Source organism: Passer domesticus, chromosome 2, assembly GCF_036417665.1.
Source record: "Passer domesticus isolate bPasDom1 chromosome 2, bPasDom1.hap1, whole genome shotgun sequence".
Taxonomy (NCBI): Eukaryota; Metazoa; Chordata; class Aves; order Passeriformes; family Passeridae; genus Passer; species Passer domesticus.
Genome location: NC_087475.1, coordinates 64,949,552 through 64,968,791, shown reverse-complemented (window position 1 = coordinate 64,968,791; position 19,240 = coordinate 64,949,552). Strand labels below are relative to the sequence as shown.

Here is a 19,240-nt window from a genome sequence, read left to right as displayed (position 1 = left end):
GACACAATTCTGTATGCCTCATCTTTGTGTCCTTACATGAATCTGCTGTTTTCCTCTTGTCTGGTATAGAAACATCCTTCTTGCAAATACACACATAGATGTATTTCTGTCTATTCTGTTTCTGGGTGTTTTTGAAGCTGTTAAAAACAATACTAAAGGCTTTCTAAATACTTTATTTGTACCTGTGCACATTTCTTGGTTTTGGGGGTAGATTCTTCAATGTTTTGGCACTTGTGTGTTTTTGGGTTTTTTTTAAGGGAAAGGAGCTTTTTAGTTTTCTTATGTCCACATCCCCTCTCTATTTTTTCCTTGTCTTTTAAAAATTTGTGTGCAAGGATTTTTTCCTACAGAGCATAAGCATCTGGTTTTGACAAGTAGCAAACAAAATATTTTTGCCAATTCTTCTGAATGTTGGGATAGCTTTTTATGCAAAACAAAAAGCAGTGGCCAAGTTTTGAAGTTCCTGTGGCTTACAATGCATTGAAGTAATGAAATCAGTCCTTGCTTTTATGTTTTTCAAAAGACTGGATAACAAGAAATACCCTCTAATCTTTTTACATGATTTATTTGAATTGCTTTTATGTCACGGGGTACCTTGGAAAACTGAGGCAGTGGTGGGGGAGAGAACACAGTGGAGGACATAAGGCCTGTGATGGTTCCTGAGTTTCATCTGCAAGTGGTGGCTAGACAGACACTGAAGCAGGGAGTGGAGGATGCTCATCTCCTCCACTCGTGCTCTGTTTCAGCAAAGGATGCAGAAGACAAAATACCTTTGTCCAGTGAGCCAAAGTACATGCACAGGGTGAGCTTCTGTGACTGCCACACAGATTGCACTGGGTGTTTTGATAAGAGCAGTGTGCTTGGGGGACAGGGAAGAGGGGATGACAGACAGTATTCACCTAACTCCTCTTCAGGCAGAATTTACCATCAATGAGAGTTTGAGTTTAGGCCACATGTGAAATGTGGTGGATGGGAGACTGTTTTCAGACAGGTTTTTTTCCCATACACAAGGCCAGGTTATTATTTCAAATTGTGGGAAGTCACAACAATAGGAGGACACAAGAATGGGGATGTTCTGGTTGTCTTTGTGTGGTGCTTAAACAGGGCACCACCTTCACAGGGAAGTCTGATTACCTGTTAATGCTTTGTTTTGAAAGGAGGTGCTTGTGGCACATTTCCATTTATGCTGGGGATTTCACTAATTTATGGGAGGGGAGGTGCAAGGAGAACAGTATCCTGGGTGCTGCCAGGCGGATGGGAGGAAGAGGCAAAAGGGAATGCCAGGACTAAAATATTCCTCTGACTCTTCTTCCCCAGCATCCCTGGAGTGCAGCCATGAGGCCAAGCAGAAGAGGGGGAGCAGGAGAGACAGTTTGCTGTCAAGATAGTTGAGGGGCTGCACCATAATCTTGAAGAGTTGGACTTGCTCATTCGTCCTCCTTTTCTAACAAATACAGTATAGAAAAGTCTGAAAGCAAATTTTTTTCTTAAGTTTTTGCTGGTTTTGTGGCCCCAGACCTCATTATTCCCAAGCTGTCTAAGCGTGAAACAAAATCAAGTTAATGAATTTTGAATAATGCATCAAATGAACTGGATGCAGTCTAGTGTTACTAAGCAGCCTAAATGCTTCTCATCCATGCTGTGGTATTGAGAAATAAGTCTTCTTTGGGTCATAGGAACAGGATCTGCAGTACTGAGCCTGATCCAGTGGGCCCTTCTCCAGGCTCTCCCTGCAGTAATCCCCAGCATCAGGTGTTTTGTTGAATGTCAAAGAGCCCAAGGCTTTGCAGGCAAGATAATAGAATATCCTAGCAGCTTTCATCTAAATCTCTAGTATTTAAAGTTGCCTTAAATCATGGACATGAATTTTCATGTTCTTTCCATGAAATCTGACAATCTAGGACTTGTCCCTACCCTTTTCATTCTTTCTCATCTCATGGCCCCAACAACTGGAGCTCTCAGTACTTGTTCTGTAAGAAGCATTGGCACTTAAAAAAAAAAATTCATTTTCAGTTGAATTGAGTGCATTCAGCTGTAGAGTTCCAGTATTGCAAAGGCTGTGATCTGGCTGAGAGATAGTTCACTTCTGGCTGGCCTGTTTCAGTAATGCCATCCTGAAAATCAGTGTTGGATCAAATCAGTGACTTACTGTAGCACAATTTATAGTCTTAGGTGCCTCACAAGTAGTAAATGAAATTAAACCATAGTAAAAATACCTGCTTACAGTTCTGTGTCTTTCAAAGTCTTTGTTAGATACAGATTTCAAGTCAAAAGGATTATGTATTAAATGCAGAGAGCCCAGGCCTTTGTGTGTGTGCAAATAGCTCTTCAAATATCATGCAGCTAACCTTCCCTGCACCAACTTGTTTCAGGCTTCTGGAAAAGTCACGATTCTCATTTCCTTGGCTTTTTGGTTTTCTTTGGTTTGGTTTGAACTCCTCCTGAGAAGTAGCAGGTTGGCGAAACTGGGCCAGTTTATGACCTTTTTGGAGAGGCAGCCAGCACACTCTCTACTGTGACCCACTGTGCCAGTGACAGTGTGCTCTGAAGAGCAGCTCAGGCTGTGTGATGGGAGTGTCCTGTGGCTGCAGAGAACTCAAGTTTTAAATTACTTGGTTGGGGTAGGAATATTGAGTCAATTCTGCTTGTATTTCTCTAGTCAGTATTTTCTAAATTGCTGCTCAAGAGACTTTCAGAGGCCTGATTCGTCATCATGGGCATAACCCACTGGTAATACATTCAAAGTGTAAAATAATGTTGGAAAGGGTTTTGGCCATATAGACTAACTTGAGAGTACTTCTAGTATGTGCTTGAGAGCATATGAAGACTGTTGTTGCTTTTACAGGGCTAAGGATACATGCATTTATTTTCACTTTTCCACTTTCTCCTTAGGCTTTGCCCAACATCGATTCTCCCCCTGGATGTGAGCTGAAGCCTACAATGAAACATAATTTTGCTTTCGACAACATGGGCTATGAGGCAAGCTCTGAAACCATGCCCTCTCCACCTTCCCAAGAGCACACTGTGGTAGTCAACATTGTGGGAATGACCTGCCAGTCATGTGTGCAGTCAATAGAAGGCCGAATTTCCAAGGTGAAGGGCATTTTGAGAATTAAAGTCTCCCTTGAACAGAACAATGCTGTTATCAAGTATCTGCAGTTGGAAATAAGCCCTGAACAGATTTGCCAGGAAATTCTGGATATGGGCTTTGATGCCAACATAGCAGAAGAGAAGTTGACAACAGCAACTGTAAATTTGCCAAGCTTGAAAGAAGCAGTAGCTAAGCTTCGGGTAGAAGGCATGACATGCCAGTCCTGTGTCACCAATATTGAAGGAAAGATTAAGAAACTGCACGGTGTAGCAAAAATCAAGGTGTCACTTGATAACCAAGAAGCAATTATTGCTTACCATCCTCACATCATTCAGCCTGATGACCTCAAGAGACACATCAGTGACCTGGGGTACGACTGCACCATTAAAAGTAAATCAGCCCCTTTGAAGCTGGGTGCCCTTGATCTCCAGCGCTTGCAGAATGCAAACCCCAGGGAGACACCGGCAAGTGTCGGGAGTGATGGGCTGGATCTGCTGGTCCCCGAGATGGGTAGCACAGCAACAGTGACTCTACAGATAGAGGGCATGCACTGCAAGTCCTGTGTCAGAAACATCGAAGGAAATATATCAGATCTTCCTGGCATAAAAAGTATTAAAGTGTCTTTGGAGCATAAATGTGCTGTGGTACAGTATAGCCCAGATTTAATCACCCTGTCAGCTGTGCAGCAAGCTATCGAATCCCTTCCACCTGGAAACTTTAAAGTAAGCCTCCTTAGTGATTCAGAAGCAAATAAGGCAGTATCTCCCTCAGGTGCTTTCACGTACAGTGTCGTCAGACAGCCACCACAAGGCACAACACATACGGCTGTGATTAAGATTGATGGCATGACCTGCAATTCTTGTGTACAGTCCATAGAAGGGGCCATGTCACAGAGGCAAGGAGTGCAGCATGTAGCAGTTTCTCTAGCTGGCAGTACTGGGACCATACACTATGATCCAGCTGTCACTAGTGAAGAAGAGTTAAGAGCTGCCATAGAAGACATGGGATTTGATGCCTCTGTGCTGACAGGTAACAGCGTTTTTTCTTCTGTGGGTAGCGTGCCAAGGTGGGTCATGCAGGGTCTGCATTGAGATTCCTTTTTGGAGAGAAACTCGTAGAGCATCACATTGACATTGTCTGTTCTGAATGCCTGGCCTGATGCAACCTCACTTAGCAAGGGAGAGAGGTTTCAGCTGTAAAGCACCTTGTTTCAGCCCTTAACAACTGCAGCAGTGAGCGTAAGAGCTGAGTTACATTATGAAGCCAAAAGGTTTGAGGTACAGAGCCTTTCAAATAGCTCATCCCCTTACCCCCTGAAGCAGGTTTCCTCCTATGTCTGCTGTAAGTAGATCTGTCAATCCAAGTGTTTGCATTTATGTTCCGGAATACTAAAACTTGTAAACTTAATGGAGTATCTTTCATTTAAAACCACTTTTTACCTAGCTAAAAGCTCTTTTTAGTGTCTTTAGCCTTTGACCGTTATTTCTTGAGTATTTTTGCCTGCCTTACTTCACTAAACCTTGCTTTAAGTGGCAAAATGCAGGTACTCTTTGTTGGGAACAGCTGCTTTTACATGTCAGTTGCATCAGTGTATGCATTTTGTACATGTGCTCAATGTTTAAAAAGTTGTTTTGATGCACAGACTCCTCTCACAAATTTTGAATGTGGCAATTTTTACCTGCTTCAACTAAACATATTTGCTTTGAAATACTGATGTAGTTTACCTGAAATTAAGTAGTTTGATCACAAAAAACCACATCTTATTCACTTCTCCCATGGGTCCAATCCCTCTGAATCTGTGGTACTACTACAAATGAGGAGGAGGCTTCCACTCCATCTGGAAAAGGAGATACCCCCTGTGTATAACACGTTCTGAAGCAACTCCTGCTCCTTTACACAAACTTCTGCCCAAGGGAGGTAGTTTGTGAACACAGCTGGAACTGTTGTGTGTCTGTTCAATATCTGGCAAAAAATGAAAATGTTTGCAAGAGGCCTGTTTGTGTTCAGGTCTCTGGGGTGCTTCCAATACTTATTTTGCAGTACTTGCAGCGTGAATACTGAGCCATAAAGGGAAACCTGTTGAGAAACTTGTTGTTTTCCTTGTTTGAGATGAAGTAATATGAGTCCAGCATAGAAGGCAACAATGGCAGAATGGGTATGACTGGAATACATTCTCTGTGCTGGATAAGGACCCTCTAGATACCAATATATATTTATTAAGTGGAGGTAGCTGACAGCTCTGGACATTGAAATTGGAGGGAATCATTTGCCATCTGAATGTGGAAAGCTAGTTTTGTAGAGTTAGATGGTCATGGGAGTGGCACAGGTGAATATGTATTTTCATAAGCATAGTAACAACCTATATTATTTCCATATAGAGACCAAGGTTATTGTGTCACCTTCTAAACAACTGTGAATGTTTGTGTGGTTGATAAATGTGACTTTTTTGTACTTTTGGGTCATCCAGTCCCACTGTAAATAGTTCAGTGTATTGTGCATTTATTCAAGATACTGCCACTGGAGAACACAGGTGCCAGCCTGATGCCAGCAAAGCTGCTGTGCAGCCTCGAGCTCCAGAGCCTCCTCATCAAGAAAGTTCCTCAGATGCTCTTCCAGACAGTCCTCACCCTGATGGGTCAAACCAGCTCCGTGGAGCCACAGAAGAAAAGTGTGTTTTACAAATCACAGGCATGACCTGTGCATCGTGTGTGTCTACCATTGAAAGAAATCTACAGAAAGAAGATGGTAATAAATTTAAGGTTCCTATAATGAGTCTAATGATAAGGGATGATGGGATGGAAAAGGTGTTCTATTAGATTGATAGAAGGGGCTGTCATACAACATCTGGTAGTTAAATAGACTTAATGCTCTGTCTTAGTGCTAACGTAGCTATGAGACTGTTTAACTATCCTATTGCACTGGTGGGCAAACATGATGAACATACTTGTAGCAGGTTGTAAAGTGATAAAAAATTCAAATAACTGAAGACAAGAACAGAGAAAGGGTTGTCATTTAGTTTTCAGGGCCTTGTTGGTTTACAAAGCAATCCCTCTCCTCCAGAGCCGTTGAGAGCTCGGGCATGCTCGGGCATATTTGCACAAGCAGGTGCAAACAATTGTATGGCTCCACTGCCAGGGTAAGCTTAGGCACAGTGGTGTTTATTGGTCTAGAAGTCTGCAGGCTGGGGCTGCCTTTCCTCTGGCCATGTAGAAGATTAACAAAGGAGCCTTAGCAATGTCTGATTTCATTTGTGTCAGCATGCCTTTGGGAGGTTTTGCTTATTGATTACTCTCTCCCCAGCCTCCCAGTGGTGGTCTCACTGCCTTGATTTAGAAATCAAAACAAGCATTAGCTCTTCAAACCAATTTTTTTTTGCCTTGCGATCTTTATGTTTTGATTTTCAATTCTAAATGTAGATTTCTGTGCTCTTTTTATTTATTAAAAAATAAGGTGGGGTGGAGAACAGGAAAATAAAAAGGTGTAGCATTGTGTTGCAGGGCTCATTCCAAACTACAAGAGTCCAGGGCAGATCTTGCAGCAGTGGATGTAAAGGTTGCTTACAAACATCCTTTTTTTCTCATTAGATCAGAGCAAAACTCACCTCCTTCAGTGTGTAAATCTTGCAATTCCTCTCATTGCTAAAGGGAGACTCAGTGTGGCTGGGTCTCTGTAAAAACATTGCTGTTGTGACTAGGGAACAACACTAGAAGGAAGCAGAGAGAAATCATCAGGCTTATAATAGCTCTAAGTTGTTACTGTCCTCGCTGACAATCACTTGTAATTGTTGGGGTTTTTTTTCTTTCCCTCAAAGGAGCTACATTATCTAATATTTTTGTTATTGCCACTGCAGGAATTGTTTCAGTGTTGGTAGCACTGATGGCAGGTAAAGCAGAGATAAAATACAAGCCAGAACTCATACAGCCTCTTGAAATAGCACAGCTGATCCAGAATTTGGGTTTTGAAGCTACCATCATGGAAAATAATGCAGAAACAGAAGGGGAAGTGGAGCTTCTTGTAAGTCATATGTATTTGAAATTACATGTTTGTTTTGGAAAAGTCAGGACTGGAAGACTGAATTTCTTGCAAATAGCTTAGCTTGAGCAGTTGTGGCTTCAGCAGCCAGTTCTGGTTGGTGACACTATTTTTTTTATAATTGCTGAAAAGACAGAATCAACTTGTCTTAGAAGAACTTATCCAAAAGCACTGAAATAAAAAGTGACAGCTCTATGTACTGATTAGACTTTTCTTAGCAAGCAGAAATGAAACAGAAGATTTCCATTAAGGCACTTTAATACAGACTCTGAGCAACTGAGAGTTTGTCAACAAATACGTATTGCTAATGTTAAGGGCTTTGCATATAGGTCTAGGAACTTTGGATAAAATCAGTAAAATTAGTAAATTGCTTATTGAAGGATGGATTCCTCAAATGCTAATTTTTATTCTCTGGCAGATATTTACTGCAAGACAGAGAACATCAGTCTGCTGCAGTGTTAATAGGTCACAAAGTGGTGACATGCCTTATTGAAGCCACAGGAAAATTTAAGAGAGATGAAGTTACACATGCAGAGTTTGGCTTTGGCCAATATTAATATTCGTGTTGATAGAACCATATTAGTTATACTTTTACAGTTAATAGCATGTCTGAGTGCTACCTTGCAAATGCATGGCTGTGACTATATCTGCTGTCTGCACAATTTTATAATGAGAATGGATAGTTATGTTCTCAGCTCTGTATCATTTAAGACAGCTCTATAAAACCTTTATGCTGAGGCCTTGTCTCAAGTACACCCACAAATACTGGGTGAATGTGGGGGATTGCTAACTACCCAAAATTGTCTTTTCTTTAGATTATAGGGATGACTTGTGCTTCTTGTGTTCACAATATTGAATCCAAACTCATGAGAACAAATGGCATATTCTCTGCCTCAGTTGCACTTGCAACTAGCAAAGCTCACATCCAGTTCGATCCTGAAATAATTGGTCCTCGAGATATTATAAAAGCAATCAAGGTAGGCTCTGGAATTTTTTTTTATGTATGGACAATTACATGTTGCAATTTAGAAGGAAATAAAGCAGCTGATATTTGAGAGGTTTCACTGATTTTGTAGATGCCATAGTTATTGCTATGTTTTTATGCTCTTGTGGTGAGGCTGCTGTGCTCCACAGGAATGCACAGGCTCCCCAGCCTAAAAACACACTCTAAGAACACACACTAAAAACTACAAAATAAACCTTTTTTTAAATCTTTACCTGGCAAAAATGTCATATATTCATTTCTTGGAATTCTGTGTGTAAAATCACAGTCATTTCAGTGAAGTGTTGCTAATTCAGAAAAAAAGTACTTCTTTCTCTTGACAGTGACAAAGGCTGTAAAGGAAGTTTTGCCACAGCTCATGCCACAAGCATTAGATATCTCTGTACACACTTGCATCTATCCCTACATCATTTGAGTGGAAACAGCCCGATACTAAATGAAAAAATCCTGGTTTACCAGTAATCACACAGATCATAAAATCTACTGTTATGATGGCCCAGATGTGGACAAAACCTTTTTCTTTTTTGTCCCACCAGAAGGAAAGTGATCATACTGTATGAGGTGCATGCAGTGAATAGTCAGGAGGACAGCAGAGACTGTTTGCCTTCCATGCTCTAGAATATTTATTCAGAGAAGAGCTGCTAGACCACAGAAATGATGCAGCAGCAGTTATTAGCATGTTAACTAGTACACTGTTCAGGCTGGCAGAGTGGTTCTCTAAAGCACACTTTGCCACAGAAGCATTTAATGATGCAGGTAGGAAGTTTAAGTGTATTGCTCTTGCAAGTGTCCTTTGGGTTTTTAGGGTGTTTGGGCAGGAGGCATGATTCAACTGCAGTAACTCACCCAAGTGACTCAAAGCTTGTTTGGTTTTGTTTCTGGGCTGCTTTGCCCTGCAGTCTGTTGTCCTACAGGTTTAAACTTACTTTAGACACTTTAATTTTCAACTTCAGGTGTATTTATTAAACTGCAGTGTTAGGGACTTGCTCACAAGGTTGTCAAGCTCCCAGTGGCTTGTTCATTTTAACTTCCTTTGTGCTATGTCCCATATCTCCTGATTATTCTAGAGGGTGTGAAAGGGCATATAATTTCCTTAAGGAGGAGTGCAGTAGAATTCCAGCTCTCAGTGGAAGCTCCCCATGCCTAAGAACTTAGACACTTACTGCATCTATACACTCTGTTCATCTATAGGTACCAGAAGTCCTTTGCAGTCCAAATTTTGACTACTGACTGAAATATCCTCATTTTGGCAGAATCTAAAAGTAAATAAGGGGCTGGAATTTATTAAATGTGGAACAGTGTCCTTTTCTGACATTTCTTCTAAAAGTAGTGTAATTTAAATGTGTAGTAAGTAATATGGTTAGCTTCATCAAAACTAACTTATCTTTGCTTCCGTTTCAATAAAAAGGAAATTGGCTTTCATGCTTCTGTGGCTAAAAGAGCTCCAAATGCACATAACCTGAGTCATAAAAAGGAAATACAGCAGTAAGTATTTCTTTTCTCTCTCACTAAAGAACATGTCTAGATCATATCTTGTAACTCTACTTCCCTCAGCACTCTTCCCAGTTAATTATATTATTCTTGTGTAAAGCATATTTAATTTTACCATTCGCCATTTGGTTCAAGTACTTTTATTACTTTCATTAGTTTTAGTTTTTAACTGCCAGAAGTCTGTACAGTTAAACATGTTGCAGACACTGAAGTTGTTCCAAAATACTGGATCTTTGCAAATATCCCAAAGCTGTGTGTTAGTGCAGTGCTAATAACCCAGCCCTGCACTACCAGCACAGCTGGGCCTGAGTGGGGTGTAAAAAAACCCATGGATTTACAGTTTTTCTTTTTCAGGTGGAGGAAATCTTTCTTGTACAGCCTAGTCTTTGGTATCCCAGTTGTAGTTATAATGATTTATATGCAAATACCCAGTGGTGAAGGCCATGGGTCTAAGGTGCTGGAACAGAACCTCATTCCTGGATTATCTATTTTGAATCTTCTCTTCTTTATCCTGTGCACTTTTGTTCAGGTATGTCCATACTACTTGCTAGGGGTTTGCTTTGTATTAATCTCCCATTTATGTAATCTGATGTGATAAAGACAGAAATTGAAAGATTGAGTGGATTAGGCCTGCCCTCTTGTCTGCACCACCTAAGCTGAACAAAATGGCATTTTTCTGTAAGTTATCCTTTCTGGTTTTATTCATAGCTCTTACTCCTGCCAAAGTTGCATCTGATAGTTTCCAAGTGGAGAAGGTAATATTAAAATAAAGAGATACCTAATCATCTACAAACAAATTGGGTAGCTGTAGGTAAATCCTTTCATTTTCAATGCCTTGTGTACTTTGCATTGTTGAGGAAAAGGATGATATTTGTTGGTTTTGAGAAAAAAGAAGTGCAAATGAGAGAATGTCAATGGAGTCAGTCTCCAAGTAGATCTGAAGTTATATCAGTATCAAATTTGCTTGGGCCAGCAAGCAAAGTGCCCTCCCTTATGTCCTGCATGGTTTTAATTCTGCTCTGGGCAGTATTATGTACTCTGTGATCTCAATATGAGTCTGTCCTGCTCACACCAACAGTTCCTTGGTGGATGGTATTTTTACGTACAAGCTTACAAGTCCCTGCGGCACAAGACGGCCAATATGGATGTGCTCATCGTACTGGCCACGACCATTGCTTATGTGTATTCCTGCGTGATCCTGATAGTAGCAATCATTGAAAAGGCAGAGAAGAGCCCTGTCACCTTCTTCGACACTCCTCCGATGTTGTTTGTGTTCATTGCGCTCGGCAGATGGCTGGAGCACATAGCCAAGGTAACTCATCTTCACACAAATGTTGTGTATTTATGATAGGAGCAAAATAAACTACTCAGAGGAATTTTGAGTCAGCTGTTTCTGGTGTAGTCTATAACATGAAAGGTTTTTTTAGAGTTCATTGTGTTAAGTACATATCAGCATTTATATATCTCAATATATATTAAGCATTAATTTCTGCTTTTTAGGGTAAGACCTCAGAAGCTCTTGCTAAGCTTATGTCTCTTCAAGCCACAGAAGCCACTGTGGTGACTCTTGGACCTGGCCACTCTATTGTTAGGTATGCATTTACAAATCAAAATCCCTTCAGCCTGCCTGGGTCACAAACTAGGCTTGATCCAGTTAACATGAAAGCTGATAGCATAAGTAACCTGCCTGTTCTACTTGTGTCTTCTACAGGGAGGAGCAAGTACCTGTTGAACTGGTTCAAAGGGGTGATATTATAAAAGTTGTTCCTGGTGGAAAGTTCCCAGTGGATGGAAAGGTCATTGACGGCAGTTCTATGGCAGATGAGTCTCTCATTACTGGTAACTTCCCTTATCTTACACAAAGAAGTGAAATCTTCTGGAGCTCTTTATTACAAGAAAAGAGAGCAGACCCAACCCAAACACTGCTGTCTGAATAGCCGCCCACCTTAATGGATGCTGTGGCTTTGTAAGCTTGAATTCAAATCCTGCATCTGTGCCACCCTAAAAAACAGAAGGTTTTCCTCTCAGTCTGGCCACTTACTAACCTACTGATGGGATGGGTAGAGTTATAACCGTATTGTCATTATTCCAGTGATCTGGCTGGAATTTCCCCTGGAATGTATTTGTAGAGGTGGTACCTTCTCAGAAATAAGTTCTAAAGGATGATGTGGAAATATTGATGAGATGCTGGACTTGTATGACAGGGCTCTCTCAATGAGCAAGGAGGGGGAAAGAAAGCCTCAAAATTTGATGTTTATTAAGGATCACAGGACATTTTACATCTTCTGAAATTTTAATTTCATTTTATAAATATAGTATGGATTCAGTGCATTTTACAATTCTTATAAATAAAGTAAAATATATTAAAAATTGCATTGGCATTGGATTACTTGTTCTAGTTCTGTTTTTACTTTACTTGGAAACAGGGACACCTTTAGCTTCAGGGAACCAGTTGTTATTGCTACCACTAAAAATAGAGAAAATAAAGATGTTTTAGAGCTAGTATTCATGCAGAGGTAGCAGGAGAACAGGAGCTTTTCCACAGAAAAACTTTCTGGTCTTTGAAAACTCAGGGTCATGGAGATAAAGACAAATTTCTCAAACTCCCATTGCTATGCCAGGTGTTAATGGAGAAATTCCTAGAAGTACCTTTTCCTACCAATTTGCTCCTTGCCCTTTTGAGGGATGGTTTGCTGAAAAGTTACGACCAAGGAAACAACATTTGCTTGGAAATTAATCCTATAAAAAGGTTTATAAAAATATAACACTATCTATCCATGTCTTCACCAGACAGAGATACCTAGTATGTGATTTCTGGTCATTATTGCTTAGCCTACTGATTTTGCTAGCATAGAATTAGCTGTGTGCTAATGGTTTATGCTGTTAGGTGTATTGGCTCATTTATTCTTACCTTCTCTTTCCAGGGGAACCTATGCCAGTCATTAAAAAGCCTGGGAGCACAGTGATTGCTGGTTCTATAAATGCATATGGTTCACTTCTTGTTAATGCAACTCATGTTGGTAATGATACCACTCTGGCACAGATTGTGAAATTGGTGGAAGAAGCTCAAATGTCAAAGGTAAAAATAACGGAGAAGAAAACGTTTTTCACAGATTTTGATTGAATAATAAAAAGATTCTATGTTTTGATACTTATACATTTCAGCAAACTGTGTTTTTCCAGAACTATTGTGTATTTTCATGAATTCTGCATATTTACGTGCTTCGACCATGAACATGCAAATAACTGGGTTTATTTTTTATAGGCTCCCATCCAGCAACTGGCAGATAAATTTAGTGGATACTTTGTTCCATTTATCATCATCATTTCAACTGTGACATTGATAGTATGGATCACAATTGGTTTTGTAAATTTTGATATTATTAAAAAATATTTTCCTGTAAGTAGTTTTATTATTATAACTGAATTTTTGTGTTGGGATGTCTTCCAATGTAATTAACAAACCGTTTCTATATAGGTTTTGATGTTATAATCACCCTGAGAGGAGCTCAGTTGGTTAAGTAATAACACCAAGGTTGTGTGTTCAATCCTTGTATGGGCCTTTTACTTTAAGAGTTGGACTTGATGATCCTTGTGAGTTCCTTCCAACCCAGAATATTCTGTGAATATTTCTGTAAAACATGGTATTTTCTGTGCAGAGCATATAATTATGCTATTTAAAATCTGCAGGTATAAATATATTTTTGCATTTATCCCTTAGTTCTGCATGGGGGTCCTTACAAATGGAAATTATTGACAGCATTTCTGGACTGAACATGATCTATAGCTGCATTGCAAGGAGCTGAGCCATTCCTGTTATGCCTGAAATTTTTGTGGGCATTCCTGTTTCTGATGGCAGATAGTGGTTTTGGCTTGAGAAAGAAGCTGAGCTTCTGTTATCTTTAGGATGTGTATTTGCTATGCTCAGCAACTGGGGGGATCTGTGTATATGGAAATAGTGTTCTCCTTTGCTAAGCTTTAAAGGAAATTCCAACAAGTTATGTTGACATCTGGGAGTCTCAGAGCAGAAACAAACATTTGTATGCTTGAGCAGCAAAAAAATCCAGAAAATACTGCCATAAAAAAATAATAACATTGACCTTTCTTTAGCATTACAGTAACAATAATTGATTTCCTGTACTGAAGTTTTCCAGATAAATGTGTTTTCTGAAACAACTGTGGTTGATTGTACACCTATGTTATCTGCTGTTGGCAATCTTACATATCTTTCTTTCTTTTTTTTACCTCTTCTCTTCCCTCTTCTTGCAGAATCAGAGCAAAAACATTTCAAAAGCTGAAATAATACTGAGGTTTGCATTTCAAACCTCAATCACTGTGCTGAGCATTGCATGCCCTTGCTCTTTAGGCCTGGCTACCCCCACAGCTGTAATGGTGGGCACAGGAGTGGCTGCGCAGAATGGTATTCTCATCAAAGGTGGAAAACCCCTGGAAATGGCACATCAGGTTAATAGTTCATTCTGTACTTTACTTTTGTAGCTTACCCAGTTATTATTGCTATATGAAATATAATTCTCCAGGAAATCCTGCATGTCCAAAGAAAGAGAAAGATAGTGGAAAGGAAAGTTGTTCCCTTTTTTTTTCTTTTTTCCCTTTAATTGATTGCTGCTCATTAAGGTTAAGAAAGTAAATCAAACCTTCTTCAAAGCAGTCACAGCAAAGTGTTGAGAGCCAACAATACCCTACAATCTCATGACTGTGAGGTTGCTAATCCTCTTCATGGCAATCCTCTTCGTGCTAATCCTCTTCTGCAAAACAGCCAGTAATCCACTGAGGTTTTTTCTTTCTTCTGAGACCTGTTGTGAAATGCATATTGTTCATGATCAGTAGTTTAAAATGTAAAATGCAAGGAAAAAATTATTTGATGTTGTTTTAGTGTATAGAAAAGAAAGACAGAAAGGAGGCAGGAAAAAACCTTCAAAGACACAAAAATTACACAAAGAGGAAGAAGAGGTTGAAGGAGAAAGAGGTTTGACGTGTCCACAGCCACTGAAAAGAAAATAACCATCATAACCATGCTCTGATAGGCTGTATTAGACATATGCAGAACATTTTAAGGGAGGAGGATGGTAACAGCGAGTTAATCAGATAATTCTTTTTATTACTCGACCAGAAGTTTTTCCAAGGTCTGGAAAAAATAAAAAAGACTGCTAATTAATGCTGGAAGTTTTTAACCTTTTGGATCTAAGCAAGGCTATGGTCAGGGCTGTGAAAATTAGGTGACCTGTGTGATTCTGCAAAGTTGGTGTGTTGGAATAGCTGGATGTGGAATAAGTGCTTACTTTGCTAAGTTTGTGGGGTTTGTGTTTCTCTCTGCTGTGTTTATTTTCAGGATTAGAATTGACTTTATCTTTGGGTTCCAGTATATGTGGGGCTGTGGTTTTTGGTTCATTTCTGATTCCTCAAGACCCATTGGCCTGGCTGACAAGTGATGGCTGAATTTGGTGAATAGCATGACATCGATTTTGCTTAGGTTATTGTTTCTTGAACTTCTTGCACCCTTTACACCTTCTGTATGAACAAACCACTTCCTGAGTCCTCTTTCCTCAGTGTTATTGTTAATTGTTTAGAACTGCATTCAAAAAAGCCCTCTTTGCATCACATACCTTGTGGTAAAGGTGATTAAGGTGCTATTACATGACTCCTGCATGTGAGTGCATGTTCTGTCCTTTGTGTGTGCGTCTTAGTCATACAACTACACTGTTGTCTGGGATTCTGATATGGGCACAGGACGATCTTGAAGCTTTCTGAAGAATTAATAAGAAAGTATAAGGAGACCTGCTGTACAGATAATTCAAGGTACCTCGAGGAATCCCTGCTTCTGTAGATTTATTCTGTCTTTGTGTGGATATAGTCAACTGTTTATCAGAGTCTTGGCTGTATTTATGTGCCATAAACATACAAGCATCCCTGTGTTTGCAGGGCTTAGGCAGTAACTGTGTTTCTTTATTGCAGATCAAGACTGTGATGTTTGATAAAACTGGGACCATCACCTATGGAGTTCCTAAAGTCATGAGGGTGCTGTTGATGGGAGACACAGCTGTGCTGCCCCTGAAGAAGGTATTGGCTGTTGTTGGTACAGCAGAAGCCAGCAGCGAGCATCCTTTAGGAATGGCGGTCACTAAATACTGCAAAGAGGTACTTAGCCTTCCTATTCATCCTGAAAGGCATCTGTGAAAATGCAGTAATGTTGTATAAAATGGTCAGGTCCCAGAGGAAAGGGGCTGCCTTAACAGAACACACTGGAAAACTGGGAGATTGCATGGTTGTGCATCTTGGTCTGGATGTTACCAGACAGTGTATTTGCCTAAGCTGTGCTTTTCTGTAACAATGTGGAGTTCTGACGGAAGAACTTGCTAAGTTTATCTTGAACTAATGAGACAATAAGGAATATATGCAGGAGGAATACTTATGCTTAAAATAACATCATGAAGCAAAATGTGTGTGATGACATTTCATGTTATCTGACTATAGTCACTTGTATTAGTCACTTGCTCATCTGAATAAATTAGGCAAAAGGCTTTAAAGCTTGAATATTAAACTGTAATATTTGTGAGTTTCACAAATAAATTGATTGATTACTCAAGTCTTTGCAAATTTTACATATCCTCAGAGGTCATTTATACATGTCATGTGTTCCTCAAGCTTCAGGGATAAGCAAAACACAAGTCACAGTGAAAATAGGAAGCCTAAGTAAATAAAAAATCTGTGTCTGCTAAGAAAAATCATTAATTGATTTAGAGAAAAATAGTTTTTAAAATATATCAAATTTACTAGATCTTTCAGTGATAAAATTTAGAAGTAAAAACATAAATTTAGAAGGAAAAAAAGACTATAAGCAACAAACCAATTGCCTTTCTGTTATTTTATGTTTTTAATTTAAAATTTGTTTTAGTCCTGACAGTTCTGTAGTCATCCCATGCAGCAGTTATTACTGGATCATGGCTTATATGAATTGTAATGCTAGAGTGTTGGCTGATATTCTTACCTCCTGCCTAGTCATCCCTGTGTTTTAAGATCACTGAGAGGTACATATAGTTCCAACTTCCAGAGACAATCCAGAATACCTTGTTTACAAATTAATATTTTCTCAATTTTTTTTGATAACTTGTCCTGATAATCCCTTTATCTCATCTTGAAGGTACTCACTGGCTTCTCTCCCTAACTCAACAGAAAAACCCAGTTTCCCTAACACCCAGACAGATTCCTCCAGAAATTAGATACAGTTTTTCACTGTACTCTTACATATATACAAAAAGGTCTAATCCACCACAGCCTGTCTGTGAGGTTAATTAGAAGTTGCATCGTTTGTCAGCTGAGTCTCTTAATGTTAAATTTTTTTTTTCGTTCCTAGTCTTGGGTGAAGTCATGAACCACCAATCTAACTTTTTCATCCTTGAACTACCAGAAAAAGCTGTTCCTTATGGTTTGCTGTTGCTAGGGCTGAGACCTGGTTGTGATCTGTATGGCTGCCCCTTTCTAGAAGTCTAAGCCACAGCACACCCAGAGCATCCTTATTTTTAGTTCTGTGCTACTGATACTCCAGGCTACTTTTCAGTTGGTCAGTCAGTGTCAAGAGGAGGAATGAGGCCTCTTTTTGTCAAGAGTTATCTAATATTTGTACCCCACGTGGGCAGCACAGATTGATGATGGCCTCTGGTTACATCTTCAGGAGCTTGGCACTGAGAGCCTGGGATACTGCACCGACTTCCAGGCAGTCCCAGGCTGTGGTATCAGCTGCAAGGTCGGAGGAGTTGAGGCCATCCTTGGCACAGCTGAGGAAGGTCCCAATAAGCTGGATGCTAACAGGAGTGGGGACAGCAGTGCTCCTCTGGGAGATAACGGAGTTATCACACCCTTGGAATCACAAGGTAAGTGATTTTCTGCCCTGTGCTGCCCCTGTGCCAGCTGCAGTGTCAGGGAGAATGAGCCAAGAGCACCAACCACCTACCAGGCTATGTGCCACAGAAAGGTGGATATGAGGCAGAAGAAGGCAAAGAACAGGAGGGACAAAAATGTGCCTTAACAAAAATTGAAGCTCTCTCCACAACTCTTGATTTCTCTTTGCAATTCAGAAACTTAAATGAGAATTAGGTACAGTGATGGGTACTTGAAAACTCCATACAATACATACACAATGAGACATACCCAGCAATGTTCCTTTTGGACACAAGAATGGTCCAGCAGACAGCAAAGTTTGCATTATCTTCCCATTTAGAACAGTTACGTTTAACATATATTACCTTACTGCAACTTTTTACATCCTACCCTTTAGTTCCATATTAACTTGGACCTTTTGTTTCCTGTTCATATACCTCTCAAGGCACTTAATTTAAAACAAACCCAAACAACAAACTCAAACCTATTCAGCACATGCAAAAAAAAAAAAAAAAGTCTGCTGTATCTGAAAACTTATTTTAGTGCCTGATATTTTTGGTTAGGCCAATAAATTCAGGTTTGTTCCAGACTCTCTAGGTTGCTATTTTGTAGTATGGGAGAGAAAGAAAAGGTATTTAAAGCCTTCCTTAAGGAGCTCATCAGTTCTCTTTAGAAGGATGTGGTGCTCTTGACCTTTTTGAGAAAGCTATTAGAAGAATTAAATAGAATGAGAACTTCAATCATCAGAACTGTGCCATTTGTGAATGGTGCTAATGTAATATTTTCTCACCTGCTTGTATGGTTCTTGTGAAGTTGGATTGGATTCATAATGAGGTGCATTGTTTGTTAGAACTACACTACTTTTTTCTTGGCAGAAATAGCTTTTATATTTGAAAGTCATTAGTTGTGAGAACAAAGCAGGATGGCATTAACTAAATCTGTGTGCTGGTGCTTATTCAAAGAAACAATGCCAGCTGACAAAGGCAAACACGAGCAAATGCTTCCATTAAGTCCATGATGCAGTTTTGTGTGTAATGAGGCACAAATTGAGTCTTGAGAGAGAAAACTTTTATCAGGCTGTCTTCAGGCAGTGCCTCCGCCTAACTTGTCCTCCTCAAACATCTCTTCTTGTGTACCCTGCTTTTGAGATGCTCATTTTTCTTTTTGTCTGTGCACAAAGGTCCATCAGCTTCTCAGAAATACTCGGTGTTGATCGGAAATCGTGAGTGGATGCGACGCAATGGCTTGAATATTGCAAATGATGTAAATGATGCAATGACAAACCACGAAATGAAAGGACAGACTGCCATACTAGTGGCTATAGATGGTAACTGCTCTTCCTTTGACTGACTTAACAAATATGAGTCAATCCTATTGCAGAATGGATGGAAACAATCTGAAGCAGTTGATCACTGGCTTAGTGTCAAAAAACTACTAATCTTTTAGTGCAGAACTGCTTATGAACTGTGAGGTATCAAGGTGTTCTTAAAAGAAGCTTTTAACACACAGCAGTGTTTATAAGGTTTTGTTGTGTAGGTCTTAATTTAAGAATTAATTTCTGAACCCCCTGTTGTCTAGGATCATTGTTCAAACAAGCAGTGACAATATGGTGCCATGTCCAATCCTTACATCAATGAAGGATCATGGACCAACCTATCACATCATTGGTTTCAAAACATGCATAAATAAACATGCATGAATAAACATAGTGATTCATTAGATCAGTC

General features: G+C 39.7%; 1 protein-coding gene across 7 annotated transcripts in view; it reads left to right on the top strand.

The window, feature by feature from the left end:
• Window positions 1–19,240, top strand: part of ATP7B (ATPase copper transporting beta) — a 47,754-nt gene that overhangs the window by 17,761 nt on the left and 10,753 nt on the right. For all 7 annotated transcript variants that reach the window (XR_010356241.1, XM_064408853.1, XM_064408856.1 and 4 more), the window contains 15 exons: window positions 2,893–4,120; window positions 5,600–5,836; window positions 6,942–7,105; window positions 7,939–8,100; window positions 9,535–9,611; window positions 9,972–10,146; window positions 10,696–10,929; window positions 11,118–11,209; window positions 11,329–11,456; window positions 12,542–12,696; window positions 12,883–13,017; window positions 13,887–14,081; window positions 15,591–15,773; window positions 17,308–17,506; window positions 18,694–18,840. Coding sequence is in view for 6 of the 7 variants with exons in the window: in XM_064408853.1 (XP_064264923.1) it covers window positions 2,893–4,120; window positions 5,600–5,836; window positions 6,942–7,105; window positions 7,939–8,100; window positions 9,535–9,611; window positions 9,972–10,146; window positions 10,696–10,929; window positions 11,118–11,209; window positions 11,329–11,456; window positions 12,542–12,696; window positions 12,883–13,017; window positions 13,887–14,081; window positions 15,591–15,773; window positions 17,308–17,506; window positions 18,694–18,840 (3,511 nt within the window). In the remaining variant the exon portion in view is untranslated. The remainder of the gene's footprint in view (window positions 1–2,892; window positions 4,121–5,599; window positions 5,837–6,941; window positions 7,106–7,938; window positions 8,101–9,534; window positions 9,612–9,971; window positions 10,147–10,695; window positions 10,930–11,117; window positions 11,210–11,328; window positions 11,457–12,541; window positions 12,697–12,882; window positions 13,018–13,886; window positions 14,082–15,590; window positions 15,774–17,307; window positions 17,507–18,693; window positions 18,841–19,240) is intronic.